Source organism: Molothrus aeneus, chromosome Z (genome assembly GCF_037042795.1).
Source record: "Molothrus aeneus isolate 106 chromosome Z, BPBGC_Maene_1.0, whole genome shotgun sequence".
Lineage (NCBI taxonomy): Eukaryota > Metazoa > Chordata > Aves > Passeriformes > Icteridae > Molothrus > Molothrus aeneus.
The window spans coordinates 62165722-62183868 of NC_089680.1; the positions used below are offsets into that span (position 1 = coordinate 62165722).

The 18147-nt window shown below is 39.1% G+C and overlaps 1 protein-coding gene across 1 annotated transcript; it reads right to left on the minus strand.

The window, feature by feature from the left end:
• Positions 1-902: 902 nt before the first annotated feature.
• CZH9orf85 (chromosome Z C9orf85 homolog) lies at positions 903-18113 on the minus strand. The gene is made up of 4 exons (XM_066569722.1): positions 17983-18113; positions 7795-7901; positions 5433-5546; positions 903-4649 (listed from the first exon to the last, which is right to left on the minus strand). Exons 1-4 carry the CDS (start codon positions 18082-18084, stop codon positions 4472-4474), a joined length of 501 nt encoding a protein of 166 aa, XP_066425819.1. The 5' UTR covers positions 18085-18113; the 3' UTR covers positions 903-4471.
• Between the last annotated feature and the right edge of the window lie 34 nt (positions 18114-18147).

Consider the following 18147-nt stretch of genomic DNA (forward strand, 5'->3'; position numbering starts at 1 on the left):
GTTGCTCTTTCTGAGAAGCTGATCTACCATCTTCCCCTGTGTCTGATGAAGCTCACATAGTCCATCTCCAAGGTGGACCCACAAGGTAGAGCAGTTTGTTTTACGGTTCTGGTATCAATTCTGTTCCTTCTACTGGGAATAACACGGAGTAATCCATTGCTGCTGACAGTCAGAGGCTGTACAGCTCTGATGCAGCTAGAAACTTCCACAGTGCAGTGGCTCTGGGAAAAGAATACTAAATAACCCTAAAAGGAACATAATAGTCAGGAGGAAAAAAAAAAAAAATCTAGCGGTTACCCATGTAGCTTTATAACTACATATTATTCAACAAATGTTACAAGCTTCACTGCTGATACATTTAGTAATAATTAAACTATGGATACTTTTCATAGATAGTTTTGACACACTGTGTCATATTTGCTCGCATAAGATTAGGGAAACTGCAAGTCAAGTGCAAGAAGAAGAGACAGTACTATCTTGAGGCCCAAAAATGCGAGGTGTCCTTAAAAGAGAGATTTCAAGTGAGTGCTGCCATTCAGTAACAGGCATAAACCTTTTTTGGTTTTTTTGTATAAAAACATAGTATTCTCTGTTGCAGTTTAAAAGCAAATTATTAAACTATTAAGTGCTGTTTTCAAAGCACTTATAAGAATACATCTGATCCCTTCAATTTGGGTTTCTGAAGTTATGTCAGAGGCAAATGCAAGGAGAGATTCTTCAGATAAAATCTCTCCTTTCAGGAGCCTTTGGCTCTTGTTTTCATGTCCTCAAATTATTATTGATGACTGAATTATGAGTATTACCCCTAACAAATAGATGTTTTCCTATTGGCCTCAGAAAAAAAGAGATAATTTTAATATGCCTTCATCTTAACTATTTTTAGGGGCTCCAGCAGGAAAGTCTTCTATTTGAAATAAGCCAAATATTTTATTTCTAGTCTGTTACAGGTAATTTGTCTGCAAATGTGTTATCAAGCCACAGAAAGATCTCACTTCAATTTCAAAGTTTAAGAATCCTACTTTACAAACTCACTGTATGTGATGAGAACGTATACAGAGTCCATGGCTTGTTTTTCACCAAGAGTTTTGAATTGTATTAGCTTTCAGATGAAATGTAGGCAGGAAATTAATGCCAGCAGTTTGCGTGAGCAGCTCCCTAAACATCTGATAAAGAAAAGCATCTCTCCCTGTCACTTGTAAAGCTTTCCTCATTAACTCTGTAAGTCAGGCTGATGCTTCCAATAATCACTTAGTTTTGCATTTTCTACCAGCATACATTTACTTATGAGAACTCCTGAACAAAGAAAACATACATAATTATAGGGCTAGAGGTTTACAAGGTGGCTCACATTTGATGACCTGCTATATTTTCTTCTATTTTCCTTGCTAATGCTGTGATTTACATCTCAACATTCAAGTACATGCCCATTACAGGGAGAAAGCAAGCTGTGCTTTTCTTAATTAACTGGTAGTTCTATAAACCTTCAGAGGCTGGTATTATTACAGTATTTTGTAGGAGTACAGATTAACCAGTATCCATGACAAGAATAGAAGAGCTCAGCCCATGCAAAACTGGAAGTAAAATCACGGGGCAATGTTTTTTGCATTACTTTATCCTGCAAAACATTTGATGATAGGATGTCTCACAGATGCCTGTGAACTTTGACAGAATAGATTGTTAAGGAATTATTCTAGAATGTAGCACTATGTCCACATCAGGCTCTCATCATTCTGCAATGAATCCAGGTTGTCTCAAGAAATCCTTATCCATAGGAATTTAGTTCCCAGAAATGTGTGCAAGTCAAGCATGTTGAATTCTGGAAGCTCCAGCTATGATGAGCATTTCCCCTTGTGGAGTAAGAATCATCTGGCATGCCTGCCTCACACATACTGGCAGTCCACTACCTAATTAATTACTTCAGTGTTGAGTCATGGCAAATGACACTCCTAAGAGCAACCTGGTAACAGGAACTCAGCCGTCAGCGACATCACTGCATCATTAGTGATGCATCAAGTATTCTTCAGATGACTAATTAACATCTATCATTTTCTTCTTCAGTAATGGTACCTGGTGAGGCACTGCAAGGTCCAGACAAATCCTGGAACCTCCGATCAGTCACACTGTTTAAACTGCATCTCAGTATCCTGCAGGCACTGTGGTATTTTTCATTTCCTCTTATGTTTATAGACACAAATTCATTATTATTTGTGAAAGAATAGGCAACAAGGTTTCAAAATCTCAATTAAAAACTAAAAATCATTCCATCTAGATGACTACCCTGAAGATCTCAAAAATATTTGATGACTTTTGATCACCTTTTAAAAAAAATTCTCATTTCTATATGATTATACTGAAGATCAGCATTTAAAGGGGTCCTACTCCTGCATTATCCTCTGTTCAATAAGTTCCTCAAAAAGAGACAAAACCAAACCCCTGATACCCAGAACTCTTATAGCATGAGTTATAATAGCTTAATGCAGTTCCAAATATATCCTAATCTTCACTAAAATGCAAACTCCTTTTCCCCTGCAAAGCTGCCATTTTATAAGCTGACTCACAACCACCATGTTAAATGGTGTTGCAGAGATGATTTCCAGCAGTATATCCTTCAGCCACAGCTACAACCAAAGACAGAAGGCTTGCCAGAACCAAAACTGTCTGCAGACAGGCTGGACTAACACCAGCCAGCCACCACTGCAGCTGTGCTCACCCACAGCACTGTTTCATCAGCTATAGTACCAGCTCTGAACAGAGCATCAGGAGTGTGACATGAAGATTTCACAGGACTTTCTCATCGTACAAACATTTTTGCACTGTTGCAATACATTGTTTATCTCTGTCACTCTGCTCACTCCTGGTACTGACAGGTTGTGTCACCACTATGAGAAGAGAATTCTTCCCCTTATTTTCTCATTATACAGCTTCTGCCAGTTCCATCACATGCTTTCCTACCATTCCAGGATTTCCTCTCACCTTTAAACAAAGAACAAGGCCATTATAATTTTTTCCAACTGGATGAACATTTCCCATACATATGGCACTTTCAAAAGCCAAATTCACTTTTGGTTGTCCCTCCAGAGAGACCCTTTCTGAAGCTAAATCCAGATTACTTATTAACTTCCTTCCATGCACCCTCCTACCTGGTCATCTGCAGTATGTGCATGGGATATTCCTTGTTTACTCTGCCATTGTTGACGTCAATGGGCAGGACAACAGATGTGACACTAAGTCAGATGTCATTGCTGTCCTGTTGGGAGGACTTGTCTGTCAGTGAAACCTCCAGAAAACCTTCAGATTCAACACTTCTGAACACACCTGACAACTCCTTTTCTGCCACTGAACACTTCTTGGTGTTTTCCAGCTTGACAGGACAGACATCAGGTGTTTATCTGTACCCAAAGAATCAAGTTTCAGTATTTCCTTCATTCCAAGGCAAGGATGGGCAGCAACCTCAGAGCTGAACTTCCTCACAGAGCATTTGAAAAATGTAGTTTGAGAATCAAGTTTTTCTATGCTCACTATTGCAAATCAGGCAAAGCACCAAAGCAGATGTGGCAGAGCATATTGTCATAGGTTAATGTATATATATACTGTTAGTTACATGTAAAGAGCAGGAAGACAAAAGAAATCAAACCATCCTAAATCCTGTAAAGACAGTTACTGCAACTTCAGTTAAGTTCTTTGTACAGCTTAATCAACACTGGAATAGAAACTGGGAAGGGAGTAACTTTATATGCATCACTCCACTATGCAAGTCTTTTCATATCAGAGAAAACTACATCAGAAGCAGATGAATCTCTGAATTCTGAAAATGAAACAAAAGTGCGATGAGAAATTCTAAAGTCTGCAGGTTTCTTCTTTACCAAATATTGGTAGCAACAAGGTCACAAATCTGTAATGCACACTTATACATGGTAAATAAGCTTTAACTGTCCATGAACTGTACTGGTGATGGCATGTATACACTTGTTTCTTTTTTGTGGGGAAAAAAAATGAACAAAACCTTTGGCCTAGGGTAAGACCCCATTTGGAAACTCATTGACAGCATGCTGCAAGTTCTTCCTTCAGAAAACCACTATAGCTGCTTTAGCTCTTCCTATCTGTGTTTACTCTAGATTTTCAGGCAGGTTTCCAGGTAGCAATAACACTTCCGACGGTTACATAATACTGAATTTTGAACAATTACACAAAGAGACTTTATTCCATAAAAACAGGAAGTTGTTATATGTATGAAATAAATAACTATGCTTAGAGATAGAATATTGAATATTTTCTGAATATTTTCAAAGAAATTCTGTTCCTAATACATAAAAATGTGTATTAATACAAATCCCCACACGCATCATCATACACAATGCCAAAATTAACATACAAGGACCTTAGATGTCTAATCAGGGTTTGGAGCAGTTTAAGGGTAAGCACTGGTTTACCATATTTGATGGCATATAAACTCTTGCATAAACACAGCCTTTTAGATCTCTGTTTTTTCAAAATTCATACTTTTAAATTGTTCTTCAAGCACATCAGAATCTTCATCACTGTCTGCACTACTGAAATTTGTATCAAAATCCATCTCTTCCTTCAATTTACTGCTCTCTTGGCCATTTTTAGAAGTCTCACTGTCAGTTCTGTCTTGTCCTTTATCAATCCTGTAGAAAGCAAGAGGGATATTATCAGCACCCACTTCTGGAATCTCAACAAGAATGGGATGGAGGATAGAATATCCTCCTGGCATTCCATCCCAATGTAGGATGGAAGATGGCAGGAGGTGGGAAGAAGGAGGAGAGGGGCAATAAAAGTCCCTAAAGTTACTTCACACTAAATAAGAAGGATATAAAACACAGTAAAGTATGCATAAAACAGTATTTAGTACAGAAGAGACTGCAAAGAAAGAAAAGTAAATATTTGAACAGCTTGACCAAGTAAGCAACTGCTGGATTGTTGTCACAAACTAGTAAATTAATGTTTTACATATCATGCTCAATAGAGAGCACCAGTAAAAAAAGCCAAAAGCCTGCTAAATGTACTATGGTAACTGTGCTTAATATCAGTCCTTGTTTAGTTCTTCTGTTCACTAGTAACTGAATCATCCAGTGGCAGACAAAATGCAAACAGTAAAGTGGATTGTGCATATTTTATGATGCTCTACATCAAAACCCATTTTGAAGTGCTTTGTTAAGAAGAAATACAATTTACCCATTGGTGCTAAAATGTCTTATCCAAGTAGGACTTTTGTTGTCTCAGCCTCACTAACATCAATAAGCATTTTACCCCCAGTTGCTTCTGAAGAAAGTGAGGAAAATGACTCCTACTGATTCATGTTGGGATAATTGAGAATATGGAATAAATTATGACAGCTTCTTGGCAGTTTCCAAACGAGGCTTATTACAAGGGGAATTACCAGTACAGGACTGAAACTATTAGCTACTTACGGAATCACTATTTCTTCTTGTTTCCCACACTTAGCACAAATTTCTAGTTTACCAGCACATGGTCGACAAATAATATGATAAGGATCTTTTACAGTCTTCTGGAGGCATTTCACACTGTGAAGAGAAAGAAAATATGATTCAAAAATATTGTGGACACTTACTAAACATTCTGCATTCAAATACAATGTACAAAAGAGGAACAAACACTCACAAAAGAGGAACAACACATCTTCAGCTGATTTCAAATTAAACACTCAATGTTTTATCAAGTAGCAGAATGAAAATCATTGCCATTCACCCTTCTCCCTTACTTTCCTCAGGAAAAATTAATAAAACAAGTATTGAAAAAGAAACATTAAATAAAGAATTTTATATTTAAGTTGACAGAATAAACATTTCCGTTCATTTCAGTAGGCAGTTTTTAATTTAAAATTGCACAACTTCCATTTTAATGATAAAAGCAGCATATGGCATAAAAAAGTACATTGACTTTACAAATAAAAAGCTTTCAGCTGAAACACTGAAATGACTTCCTCTTGAACTTCTCAGAGTATGAACTGAGTCAGTGCTAGACTTTGTTTTCTATGAACACAAGCCTGCATGGAATAGTATTCTCAACAAACCCAAGCTAATAAGGTAGAGGGCTTGGGCTATTCTTTTTCAAAATGTGATAATATTCTGTGGATTTTGTAATTTCCAAAATTCTATGGCTTAACATTCAGCTGACATTTCTATAGCCTTGTATATCTGGAGAACATAACTGGAACAATATACCCCATATAATGCTGATCTCTTGACAGTAATTTTTAATGCCTCAAAAGCTCTTCCCAGACATGTCATACTAAACAGAGGCAATACCAATGCAAGGCAAATCTATATATTTTTTAAAAAATAGTTTGACTTCTAATAATTAAACACTCAGAAGTAAAGTAGGGAATACTTGTGGTTGTACTAAGACTCATAATTTTAAAGATGTTACAAAACTAAAAATAATTGAAGTATTAATTGAGGTACAGGGAAGTCCTCCATCCCCATCTTTTTCAATATAAAGATTCCTTTTTTTAAAAAATATGACATTTTTAATGTCTATTACGCTTTTACTTCACCCAGAAGCTTCATATGTGGAAAATTTTCCTTGTCTTGTCCTTGCAGAACAATGGCTCACCCAGCCATTGTACTGGTGGCATAGAAATCATCATCAGTGAAGCTAGAATGCTCTGAGGAACAACTTCTTCATTCAAAAATATGAGAGAGAACATCACATATTCTTTTATAAGCTGCTGTTCTAAAATGTCACTTTAGAACATTTAGAACAGTTCTTTAAAGCAGTTGTTTAAACAGTTGTTTAGAACAATTAAGAAGCTATCCAATGCTTCCCTGATTTACATGGGGTTTTTGCCTGCTCTCCTCCCTTTGGGAAAAAAAAAACAAAACAGGATGTACAAATAACATAGTTATTTGAGAAAAAGCGGAAAACTCAACTTCATCTGTGGTGCACAGAACATAGAATTCTTATTTTTTATTCAGCAAGCCTTCTACCTAATCATTTATTCTTTACATGAAAGGGTGAAACTGGTTACTTGTATTTTGGTTAATACCAAAATACAAGCTACTGTGACAAACCTGGCTGCATTGTGCTCACAGCCCAGCTGTGGTTTCTCTGAGTTCTATGGTTCAGCAATGAAAATGTTTCAGACACTGGCTGTGTCTGCTACCACAGGAGGTAAGGACCTCTGCAACGGAGCAAATAAGAAGGAAGCAGAGAGCATCTCCTTCAGAAAACTAAAATAATTACATGTTTGTGATAGGTTAGAGTATTTATCATCTTTGTCACAGAGTTACACAAAAACAAGCAATACAGAACTCTATGCAAACAATGCCAACATTTGCTACTTAGGATTATAGTTTCTTACAGAAAAAGAGAAAACATGCTAAAAGGTAATGAAATGCATGTATTGCAAACATTGGCAAAGTACAGAAGTCAAGAGATGTAAAGATCCCTCTAATACAGATGTGAAACAAGACCTTAGAAAATTGTGTTACAACATGGTTAGGTAGGACTTTTTGTTCAGGAGGACACTGACAGTCTTGGAAACCTAGAGAAACCTACAGGTCCACAGTTCAACCAGATTTAACAGCAAAGAGGGAAGCAGTTGCTCTTCCTCTGTGTCTTCTTTTCAGAAGTTTACAACAAAAGACTTAAGAATTGGAAAATTAACAATGCCTATATGTTGTCATTTCAGACTACACATTTTAAAAATATTGCATAATAGCAGCTTCTTCTTCTGAGTTTCCAAAGCCAGAATATTTCCCAAAAGCTCACAAACTACATACCAACAATTAACAAAAAATATTTACTCACCATTTTTTAGGTTTTGTCAGTAGCTTGTACTTTCTGAATTTTACTCGCCACTCCAAGATGCTTTTGCAATGCTGACACACTCCATCATGAAGCTTAGCATTTATTTTCTAAATAAGTAAAAAAAATACATTGATGACTTCCTGCTGTAAAGAGTAAAATCTTGCTTAGAAAGCATTTTACCCATCTTACAATTAATACAGTACTATAAACATGTTTGCTTGGTATTAATAACAAGCTTTTCATATACATTTGCCTACAGATTTTCTTCAATGGAAAGGATACCTTGAAATTAAAGAATAGATGATGATGATGATTATTATTATTATTTTAATTATCTTAACAGTCATACTTCTTACTGTTATTATATTGCTGAGAATTTAATATTGTAGGTATTTAATTCTTTTCATCTCTAGAAATTTTACAAAATGGATAAAAGAAGAAATAAGCCCTGAAATACACAGCTTTTGTCCAAAGAAGACAACTTACAAGACATAGCACTTAACTTATTGTTCAAGCTATCATTATACTACATAGTTTAAGTAGTCTCAGGATTTTTCCTCAGATAACAACAAAGTAGAATCCACACACTACTTGCAGTCAAATTATTCAATCTCTCTTAATCCTAGCCTTCCTTTATGAAAAATATTTTTGCTCTCTGCATCTAAGATAATTTTATTTTAAACGGTAATTTAAACCATGGTATATTTTTGAGACAATGAAAAATTTACCTTAATATCTCCTATAACATTTTGTGTTTAGCTTTCTTAGAAATATAAAATGTCAACTGGCTAGTAGTATTTGCACAAGAGAAGTTATTCTGAGATGGGAAATGGTACCAAATCACTTTTACCTTAAATAACAAGCTATGTTGTTGTAAGCTCAATCCAATTTTATTTCTTCTCTATTTAAAAATGCCAGCACTAATGTTGTCTATCATATGGGTGTTCATATTAATTGAGAAATTTAAAACTAGAAATTTCAGGGTTAAAAACCTCATATAATAAAAAATATATTTTTAAAGATAGTTTAAAAATGGCTATCACATCAACATTGTTAAACAATTAAAATTGTTTAAACCACATCTACTTCTTAGCATACCTAAAAGGAGTGATTCTGCATTAATCTGGACTTCAATTGATGTTACTCTTTCACAAATAAACTGAAAAAAAATTATTCTATGAATACAGCATCTTCTGAAGTAATTTCCTGCTTTTATGACTCACAAGAGTTTCTTACTACTCCACAAAGCTCTACTTCAATACATAAGACCAAAAAAACAAGACAAGCTTTAAAAACTCAGTATCTTATTCTATTAAAAAAAAAAAATGGCAGTGGAGATGCTATTTTCAAGTGAAACTATACTCTGTGACTTACGTTCCATTGTCTCCTTTTTTATTAAACTTGCTCATTCAATATGAGTTTTCCTGTGGTGTGGTTAACTGAATGTGTGGTGCTTTCTGGCTGCTTCAGTTAAAAGAAAATTATTTTCTAAATGATCAAATATAGACATTTGGCATATTAAGAAGCCAACCAAACAAGGTTTTGCATACTGCTTGAATTTTGAATACAGAAAGCTGTGGTTCTGATGCATTATGGATATATTTTCCAAAAAATACCAACAATTGCTTAACGTGCAAAATTTCTGAGAGAAAAAAAATCATCAGTAAGTTCCCAGTAGATATCTGTTAAAGGCAATTTAATATCTCACAATTCAATATCTTGCAATTCAAACTGCTGTGAGCAGTGCCTGTGTTCAGTCTTTCAAAATTCATGCAGTTCAAAGACAAGCCTTGTTTTCAGCACCTGACCAGCACGAAGCAAGGCTCCAAGAACTAGAGCCCACAACCTCCCCACAACGTGCAAACTAACATGAACTTCCCAGCGCTCCCCCTCACTCCCCTGACCTGCAGTGACTGGTAATGCAGGAGGCCAGTAAGATACACTGTAATTTGTTTTTCCAGGTAGGGATACATTTATTGTTACCAGCTGGTTTTAGTTTTGCTAAGGCAGAATCCAGCGAAAGTCAAAAGACTGCAGAAGCTTAAGCTGAAGGGAGATGGCTGTTCTTCCAAAGAAGCAGTTAGCTTCCTGGATGAAAATAATGTATTTTCCCTTAACACATCCTGACATCACAGCTGGGGCTGGGAGCTGTGTCATAGAGTGATCCAGGCCAGGCGCAGGCCCAGCAAAGCCTAAAGCTCCTGGAATGCAAGAGCCTGTATTCAGGACTGCACACCCTGAAGAATGATCAGAAAATACTTCAGAAACCTCTCACCTGAAGCAAATCCAAAGTTCATCAAACAGGCAGCATATTAAAAATTCTGCTTAATATTTGCTATGGAACAAGGAAATATACATAGTTACTGTTCATGGAGATTTATAAAGCTCTTCCCCACCCCAACACTCTCATCATCTGGCTCCAAAATACACAACGATCACACAGGGACGAGTTTCTTTTTTCTTCTTTTTCCAATCAAACCGAAACACTGACCATCCCAAAAGCTGAAGATGCCAAAGATGAAGGGACAGTACAGCAGGGCACAGGCAATCTAAGAGGTTCCTCACATACACTGATGACAACTGTCTTCTCCAAGTGAGAGAGGAGCCAACAAGCAGAGGTGCTGTGCTGGACCCTGTTCTCACCAACAAGGAGGAGCTGGTGAACGTGAAGCTCGAGGGCAGCCTGGGCTGCAGTGACCATGAAGCAGTGGATTTTAAGGACCTTGGGGCAGCGAGGAGCTCGGGAAGAAGATCACTGCCCTGGACCACAAGAGAACAGACTTTGGCATCTTCAAGGCTCTCCTTAGTAGAATGCCATGGGACAGAACTGTGGAGGGAAGAGTGGCCCAAAAGAGCTGGATGATACTGAAGAGTTGTCTCCTTCAGGTTCAATTGCAATGCATCCCTACAAAGAGGAAATCAAGACAGAAAACTGAGATGCCTGCGTGGGTGGACAAAGAGCTCTTAGAGAAACTTAAACAGCTAGCTTACAGAGGGTGTAAGCAGGGGAAAGTAGTCTGGAAGGAATACACAGAAATCGAGGCAAGGAGATGGTTAGGAAAGCTAAAGTATGGGCAGAAATAAATCCAGCAAAGGATGTCAAGGGTAAGAAAAAAAAGGTTCTTTAGGTATGTCAGTGATCAAAGATAGACTTGGGAAAATGTGGGTCCTCTCAGGGGGGATTCAGAAGGCAGAAAACCTGTTTTCCCCGGACACGTAGAAGGCATTTGCACAGTGGAATTGAGTGTACCCTCAGCAAGTTTGCCCATGACACCAACCTGTATGATGTGATCAACACACTGGAGGGAAGGGATGCCATACAGAGGGACCTAGACAGGTCTGAGAGTTGAACCTGTACAAATCTCATGATGTTCAACAAGGCCAAGTGCAAGGTCCTGCACAAGGATTGTGGCAATCCCAAGCACAAATACAAGGTGGGTGGAGAATGGACAGCAGTACTCTGAGAAGAAGGACTTTGTGGCTGTTGGCAGATGAGAAGCTCAACATGAATTGGCAGCTTGCAGCCCATAAATCTGGCCAGCAGTGCAAGGGAGGGGATTCTGCCCCTTCACACTGCTCTTGTGAGATACCACATAAGCATTCAGATCTGGATGATGAGACAACATAAGAAAGACATGGATTTATCAGACCAAGTCCAAAGAAGGGCCACTAAGTAGACCACCCTTCCTAGCAGAAGACTAGAGCACCTTTCCTATGAAGGCAAGCTGAGACTTGGGGCTGTTTAGCCTGGAGAAGGCTCTGGGAAGACCTTAGAGCACCTCCCAGTACCAGAAGGGGGCTACGAGATAGCTGGAGAGGGACTTTTACAAAAAGATGTAGTCACAGGCCAAGGGGGAATGGCTTCAAAATGAAAGATTATAGGTTTAGACCAGATCTTAGGAAAAAAGTCTTTACTGTGTGGGTGGTGAGGCACTGGAACAGTTTCCCCACTGAAGCTGTGGATGTCCCACCCTTGGCAGTGTTCAAGGCCAGGCTGGATGGGGCTCTGAGTAACCTGGTCTAGAAGGAGGTGTCTCTGCTCACGACGGGGGGTTTGCAACTAGATGATCTTTAAGGTGCCTTTCAACCCAAACATTATATGATTCTGTCATCACATTTATGTGCATCAAAAATCACTTTAAGTATCCTGATCCAGGCATAAAGATGCCTGGAAGTTTCAACATGGTAATAGCACAAATCTTATGCAGCTATTAAAATTGCATCTGCTCAGAAGGTCACAAACTGGAAGAAAGACAACAGCTTTAACTTCTAACTTCCTCCTTCTAAGGGGCACACATAGAGCATCTTCCCCTTTTTCAGCAATTTCCTGTATTTTTTACTGAATTTTGATGCCTCAAGTATGGGGCATCAAAATTAAGTTGTAATTAATCATTGGCTCAGCACATCTGAATACAAGAGCCACTAAGACTTTACAACCCTACCAGGCAGTTGGTTTAGAAAGTCAATAGAGAATGATGGATTGATGTAAAGAAAGCAGTTAGAAAGTTTAACTTGTGTTTATCTTTTAGGTTTATTTTGCTCAGAAAAAAAGGCATGGTATTTATATGCTACCATTACTAAAATAAATTGTTAATTTACTGTGTTTTTTTACACTTCATTCAGCATCTCCCCTGATCAAAATAACCCATAACACACCACTTTCAAAAGCAATGGAGACTTGAAGAAGTAAAGAAAGATGTTCCTAATTAAAAATTTGAATAGCCTGTTTTTTCAGATTTTTGAAAATGCTAAAAAAGCATGTGAGAGAAGTTCTCATAATAAACCTGAAGACAAATTTCCTTGTTTCTCAGTTCCCGGTCAGAACGGGGAAGTCAAATAAACTCCTCTGGTGCTTACTTTTCCAATTAATATTTACTTTTTAATATATTTTGTATATTGTTTCAACTTTCACAAACTCATACTTTTTTCCTTTTGCCCATTTAATAGCTTGCTTTTCCTTGAGGGTATTAAAAAACCCAACAGCCCACACAAAACCCTGAAAAAAGCTAGTAAACTTCATTATTCTTTTCCAACTTTTCTACCCAGCTTTTATGCAGGTAGTCAGGGCCTCACACATAAACAGGAGGTAGTGTTTGAAATTAATTTCTTGGTGTAAAATTAATTTCTTGGTGTGAAAACTACTCCAACATGATAGATTATGTTTATGTTGCAGCAGTTTCTCTGGGGTTTTCTTTATGCTCATTTCCCTGTTTTAGTTAATAGCTCTCTCTTTTCTTTAGCATACTTTGCTCCAAGGAAAAGTGCAACTCATCCAGTGCTTGTGGTACATCTACACATTCTCCAGGGAAATTAGAGTTATGTAATACAGACATCCCTAAGCAGCCTTAAGGTATGATGCCACAAAATGCTCCATGTGCACACTATAAGCACATTCAGTTGTACATTAACGAATCAACATCCTCTGATCACATAACCTAATATTAAATCACCTAACAACCTGCCAAAAGCAGTTTAGAATGTATTAAAGTAAATGAATGCACCTACACCTACTAACTTGGCACACAAAATAATCCCTAGCTAAAACTAGCATTAAAGCTCTCACAGGTAGGATGTAATGACAGGGCTTCAAAGAAGCTTCACCATCTGTTTGTAAGCTTCTAATTATGTATGAACCTATGGATATTTTGATTTCCTCTACTGAAAGCAGATTCCTTCTACTAAGCACATATCAGTGGTCCATTCTGCTGTAACTGAGTGTAATGTTAATGCTACCCATAAACTTCCTTGTCAGAAACACAGGTGGCACTGCTTCAACCAGCAAGGCTGAATGCAGCACAAGGGTGAATGCAGGATTTCTGAACAAATGAACTTATCAAAAAAATGAAACTCCACAGGACCTCCAGCACATGACTACTAAGCAGTTAAAGCAGGTCACTGCAGACTGACATATGTGAAACTGAGCCACCAGATGCCAGATTTCAGGGTTCCAGTACACATTACACAGGCTAAAATTGTCCCCCACAGAGCTTCACTTGCTCCCATATTGTATCAGCATTACTTGAAAATCCTTTTTCTAGAGATGTTTTCTCATCAAGTGTATTTCAAAACTTAAGCAACATATACATATAGCATTTAAGAGAGCACTGGAAGGACTCTCATCATCTCCCCCAGAAAGAATGGAAAATACACAAAGACACATACACACACACCAGACACACCTCCAGCACCTACCCACTCTCACTCTCTGCCCCACCTCCAGACTTGGGTTAGAGTCCAGAGCAGATATTATATTTGTTCCTATTCTCCCTACATGAAAGGCTAAACCCAAGACTGAGTGTACTTCTGAACCCAGAGTAAAAGGAGTGGTTAGAGAGTAGACTTCAGCCTACCAAGCTACTCTACGCTGCAGCAAGAACGTTATCTAAAAAACTGCAATATGGTTATCTAACAATTCCAGTTGCCACTGGTTTATCTCTATCTCCTTTCTGCATTTCAAAATACGATTACTGACTCAGCATTTAAGCTCTACATTCAGCTGCTCTCTACCTAGTGCTTTCCCATAGTCTAAACCAGTGTTTCAACTAAAACAAGTGATTTATCCATGCACCTGGCTGAAAAAGTAACTGACATTAACACTATGGTAAAGCTGAAGTTCAAAGGTAATAAGCCCTGAAATTTAGGGAAACATGAATTATCATCTTAATGAAAGGAACGAAATGAGAAACAAATCAGTCCTTTGAGTGTAAATACGAATCACTTTGTGGTTTACCATCTTACTACAACAGAATTCTAAATGTTCTCATTAAATATTTGCTTTCATTTCTAGAACTACTGCAGTTTTCATGATGACTTATGTAATATACTTTACATAAAATGTATATTCATATAACATAATGTATATTCCTCAGCTTGGTGCTGCAAAGAGCTATTCTGGAATATACCATGTAATGCAAACACCAATAAACAAATTCCAAGATTCAGTAACTAACAAGACAGTGTCTTACCCTGTCCTGGCTTCCTTCTTCAGGTCATCCTAAGATGCACACTTTTCCAGCACTGTTGTAGCTGTTTCCCAAATACAGTAGAGAGGCAGTGTACTTTGTTGCAAGGATGTTTCACCTCAACAAGCCTCAAGAGCAATTCTGTAGTAATGCTGTAGTAAAGACTGATCATTAGAGGAAAGACAGGTGGATCTTCTAGCATGTTCTCAAGTAATCAGATCTGTGGCCTCTAAGATTAGAAAATGGATGACACAGTCAGTGTCGGACAAAAAGCACGAAACATTTCAAAAAAACAAAACAAAAAAACAAGCGGATAATGACTGCCAGCAGAGAAAAGTCAAAATCCTATTAGATCAATTTCCTCTACAGATACTGCTTCACTGAAAGAAATAGCAATAACACCATACTTAACTACCTCAACTCCACCCACTGTACAACCTGAAGCTACTCTGGTAAATACTCAACATTGCTAATGCAGTGTACAATTGCAGCAGGATCCAAATTTTAAGCTGATAAGCATTTTGTAGCCTTTCAAGATAGCATTGCATTGGACAGTGTACAACAGAAGACAGGCTAAACACAAACCCCCCCATTATGTTTAACAGCGATTTTCAGGAGATCCATTTTCTTTGAGAAGCTTTAAGCATTCTTTTGATCTACTGAGCTAATGAGAGATAGAAAGGAGTATGGTCCACTCCTTTATCAGTCCCTATGACAGACTTTCTATGATTTCTTCCTTTTCCTCATCACACCTTGAACATCCATGACATATCTGATCATCCAGGACTGCAAAAGATACAGATGCAAAACCGTCATCATTCAGCATAGTCCATATCTAAACTATGACATTAATCACCACTTAATCTTTGCTAGTCTAACTTCTTTAAAACAGCAAAATGGGGCTAGCATCATTATACTGACCCCTGTGTATCCCTGGCCTGGTTCTGGCCAAGCCAGGGTTAATTTTTCCAGGCTAGGACACTAAGGTTATTCCATACCACCTGACATTATTTTGCAGGAGTGGAGGGAAGGGTCCCTTCCAGGTCACATAGCATGGTGTGGTCTGGTACTGCCAGAGGTCCCACATAGTGAATGCCTGCGTGTGAATCATCTCTTCTACATGATTGCTGTGACTGTTTTCTTATTTCATTTGCTGTTTCCAGTAAACTGTCCTTATCTGAACCTGTGATCCTTGCCTTTTGTGCCTCCAATTCTCTTCTCCAGGGCTATGCAGGGAGAGAGGTAGGAGGAGGGGTGAGTGAGTGGTGCATGGTTTAGTGTTTCAGTTACAACACTACACTGGGGAATATAATTCCTAAAACACAGCAGTACCTTAGGACTTGAATTTGTACATGACAGGATGCCCTAAGAAAAAGGAACGTATCCTTTCCCCTTACCAAACATACCTAACCCCAGAATACAATGCACATTCTTCAGGATGCTACTTCCACACACTCAGCCCTCTCCATAAACCAGCAGGAACAGAGAGAAAAGAAATAATTTGCTTTACATGGAAAGAAAAAAAAGACAAGTTGATGTCCACAGCTAACCTTGGCCACATTAAAAAAATATTTTCTTGAGTGCATGACATTGTGTAGCGAGTTCTATAGGATATTAATTATTTTCAAAGGGAAGAAAAACAGAAAAATAGTCATGTGTGTATTAAAGTGATTGCTTCAGTTACAAAACAGATACCAGAATTCAGTTTCTCTTTGAAAACTTTTTTGATAGACCAGCTCTCTACAACATTTGTGTGTGTGTGTGTTTGCACCAGACAGAAAATACTCTCCTATCAGAGGTCATGCAGTGACTCATATAATAAATAATACTGTCACTGCTTAGAATCCCAGGAAAGCAGCCTGCAAGTTCAACTTGCAGAACCGGTCCTAAAAAAAACATTGCAAAAACCAACCAAAACAAACTCACAAAAAACCCAAACCTCCCTCTTTGACACCAAGGTTTTAACTTACTACTTTGTTCCCTTCCTCCCAGCTCTTTTCGACAACCCAGGCAGTTTCAGTTAAAGGGATATTGATATGACAGCAATAGCACCAGATAAACTCTCCTAGATTGTTCATTCTCCATTTTGTCTTAGTCACTTTCTCGATTTAGCCTGCAAGATGAAACATCCCACTTTGGTGGTGTTACTGCTCAGACACACCGCGTGTTCTTCAGCCCCTTCCACATATTATGTTACCAAAACTAAAAAGCACAGAGCATATTTCAAGAATATATTGTAGACCGTTTCCCCTTCCCTACTTAGAACCAAAAAAGACAAAACAGTCTTTTGGAATAACAGAGTGAAGATGATAACTTTTGTAGCAAAAGAGCTGACAAGACAAGCTGAACACACCTTTCTATCTAACTAATCAAAAGAGCTCCCTTTTTTAAAAAAGAAATTAAAGCACCCATGAAAGTTATCTCAAACGTATGCCAACTGAAGCTGGGTATTTATGTGGGATGGGGGAAAGTTGTTCAAACGCAGCTCTCAAAACATTAAGACTTCTCAGTTATGACCACATAGTCACACACTTTGAGAAGACCAAAGAAAAGAAGTCATATGGATAACGCCTTTCAAGAACTCATATGGATAACAAGTCATTGAACATTCAATTGCTGCACTCACTGCACAAATGTATGTGCTTTATTTCAGTCTTCCTCTTCTACTTCTTTGGCTTAACAAGGTCCTTTCATGTCATGAGTATGATTCAAGTCTCACACTATACATTTGCCTACAGTGACAACTGTGTGAAATGTCTTGTTAGGATTCTCTCTTAGCAGCACTGTGCCTGGTGCGGGCGGACCCGGGCCAGCGGTATCTCCATCCCTGAAGCGGTCCCTCGGCATCCAGCGCCGCGTGACTTCCTTTGCGATCCCGAAGCCTATCAGGACCTGGCACCAGACCTCACAGGGACAAAGCATGGCTTCAGAGGCCGTGGGGGGACCTGCCCACGCTTTCGGTAAGAAGTCGTTCCCAGCGCTCCGGCCCCAAGCGTTGCATCGCCTGCAGAGGGGTGGCTTCTGAGGCCGGGTCAGGCCCGCGTGTCCCCGCCCGGGCCCGCCCCCAACTGCTTTGCCCCAGGCCCGGGCCCGCCCCCAACTGCTTTGCCCCGGGCCCGGGCCCGCCCCCAACTGCTTTGCCCCGGGCCCGGGCCCGCCCCCAACTGCTTTGCCCCGGGCCCGGGCCCGCCCCCAACTGCTTTGCCCCGGGCCCGCCCCCGCCTACCTTGCACCGGGCGCTGGTGTCGTACTTGTCGTTCTTGAAGGCGCGCGCGTTCTGGTGGCGCTGGGGCCGCGTGCGGGACACGTTCCCCCGCTCCGAGCTCATCGCGGGCCGGCGCCGCGTGCCCCGGAACTGCTCCCCGGCCCGCCCGCGCTGGGCGGTGCCACC

Bases quoted from the DNA above. Each gene is read 5' to 3' on its own strand.
- CZH9orf85 (XM_066569722.1), bottom strand. From the start codon at position 18,084: ATGAGCTCGGAGCGGGGGAACGTGTCCCGCACGCGGCCCCAGCGCCAC. The intron at 5,547-7,794 runs GTGAGTAAATAT...TTCTCTTCACAG, and splicing joins CTGACAAAACCTAAAAAATG to TGTGAAATGCCTCCAGAAGA. The intron at 4,650-5,432 runs GTAAGTAGCTAA...TGCTTTCTACAG, and splicing joins CAAGAAGAAATAGTGATTCC to GATTGATAAAGGACAAGACA.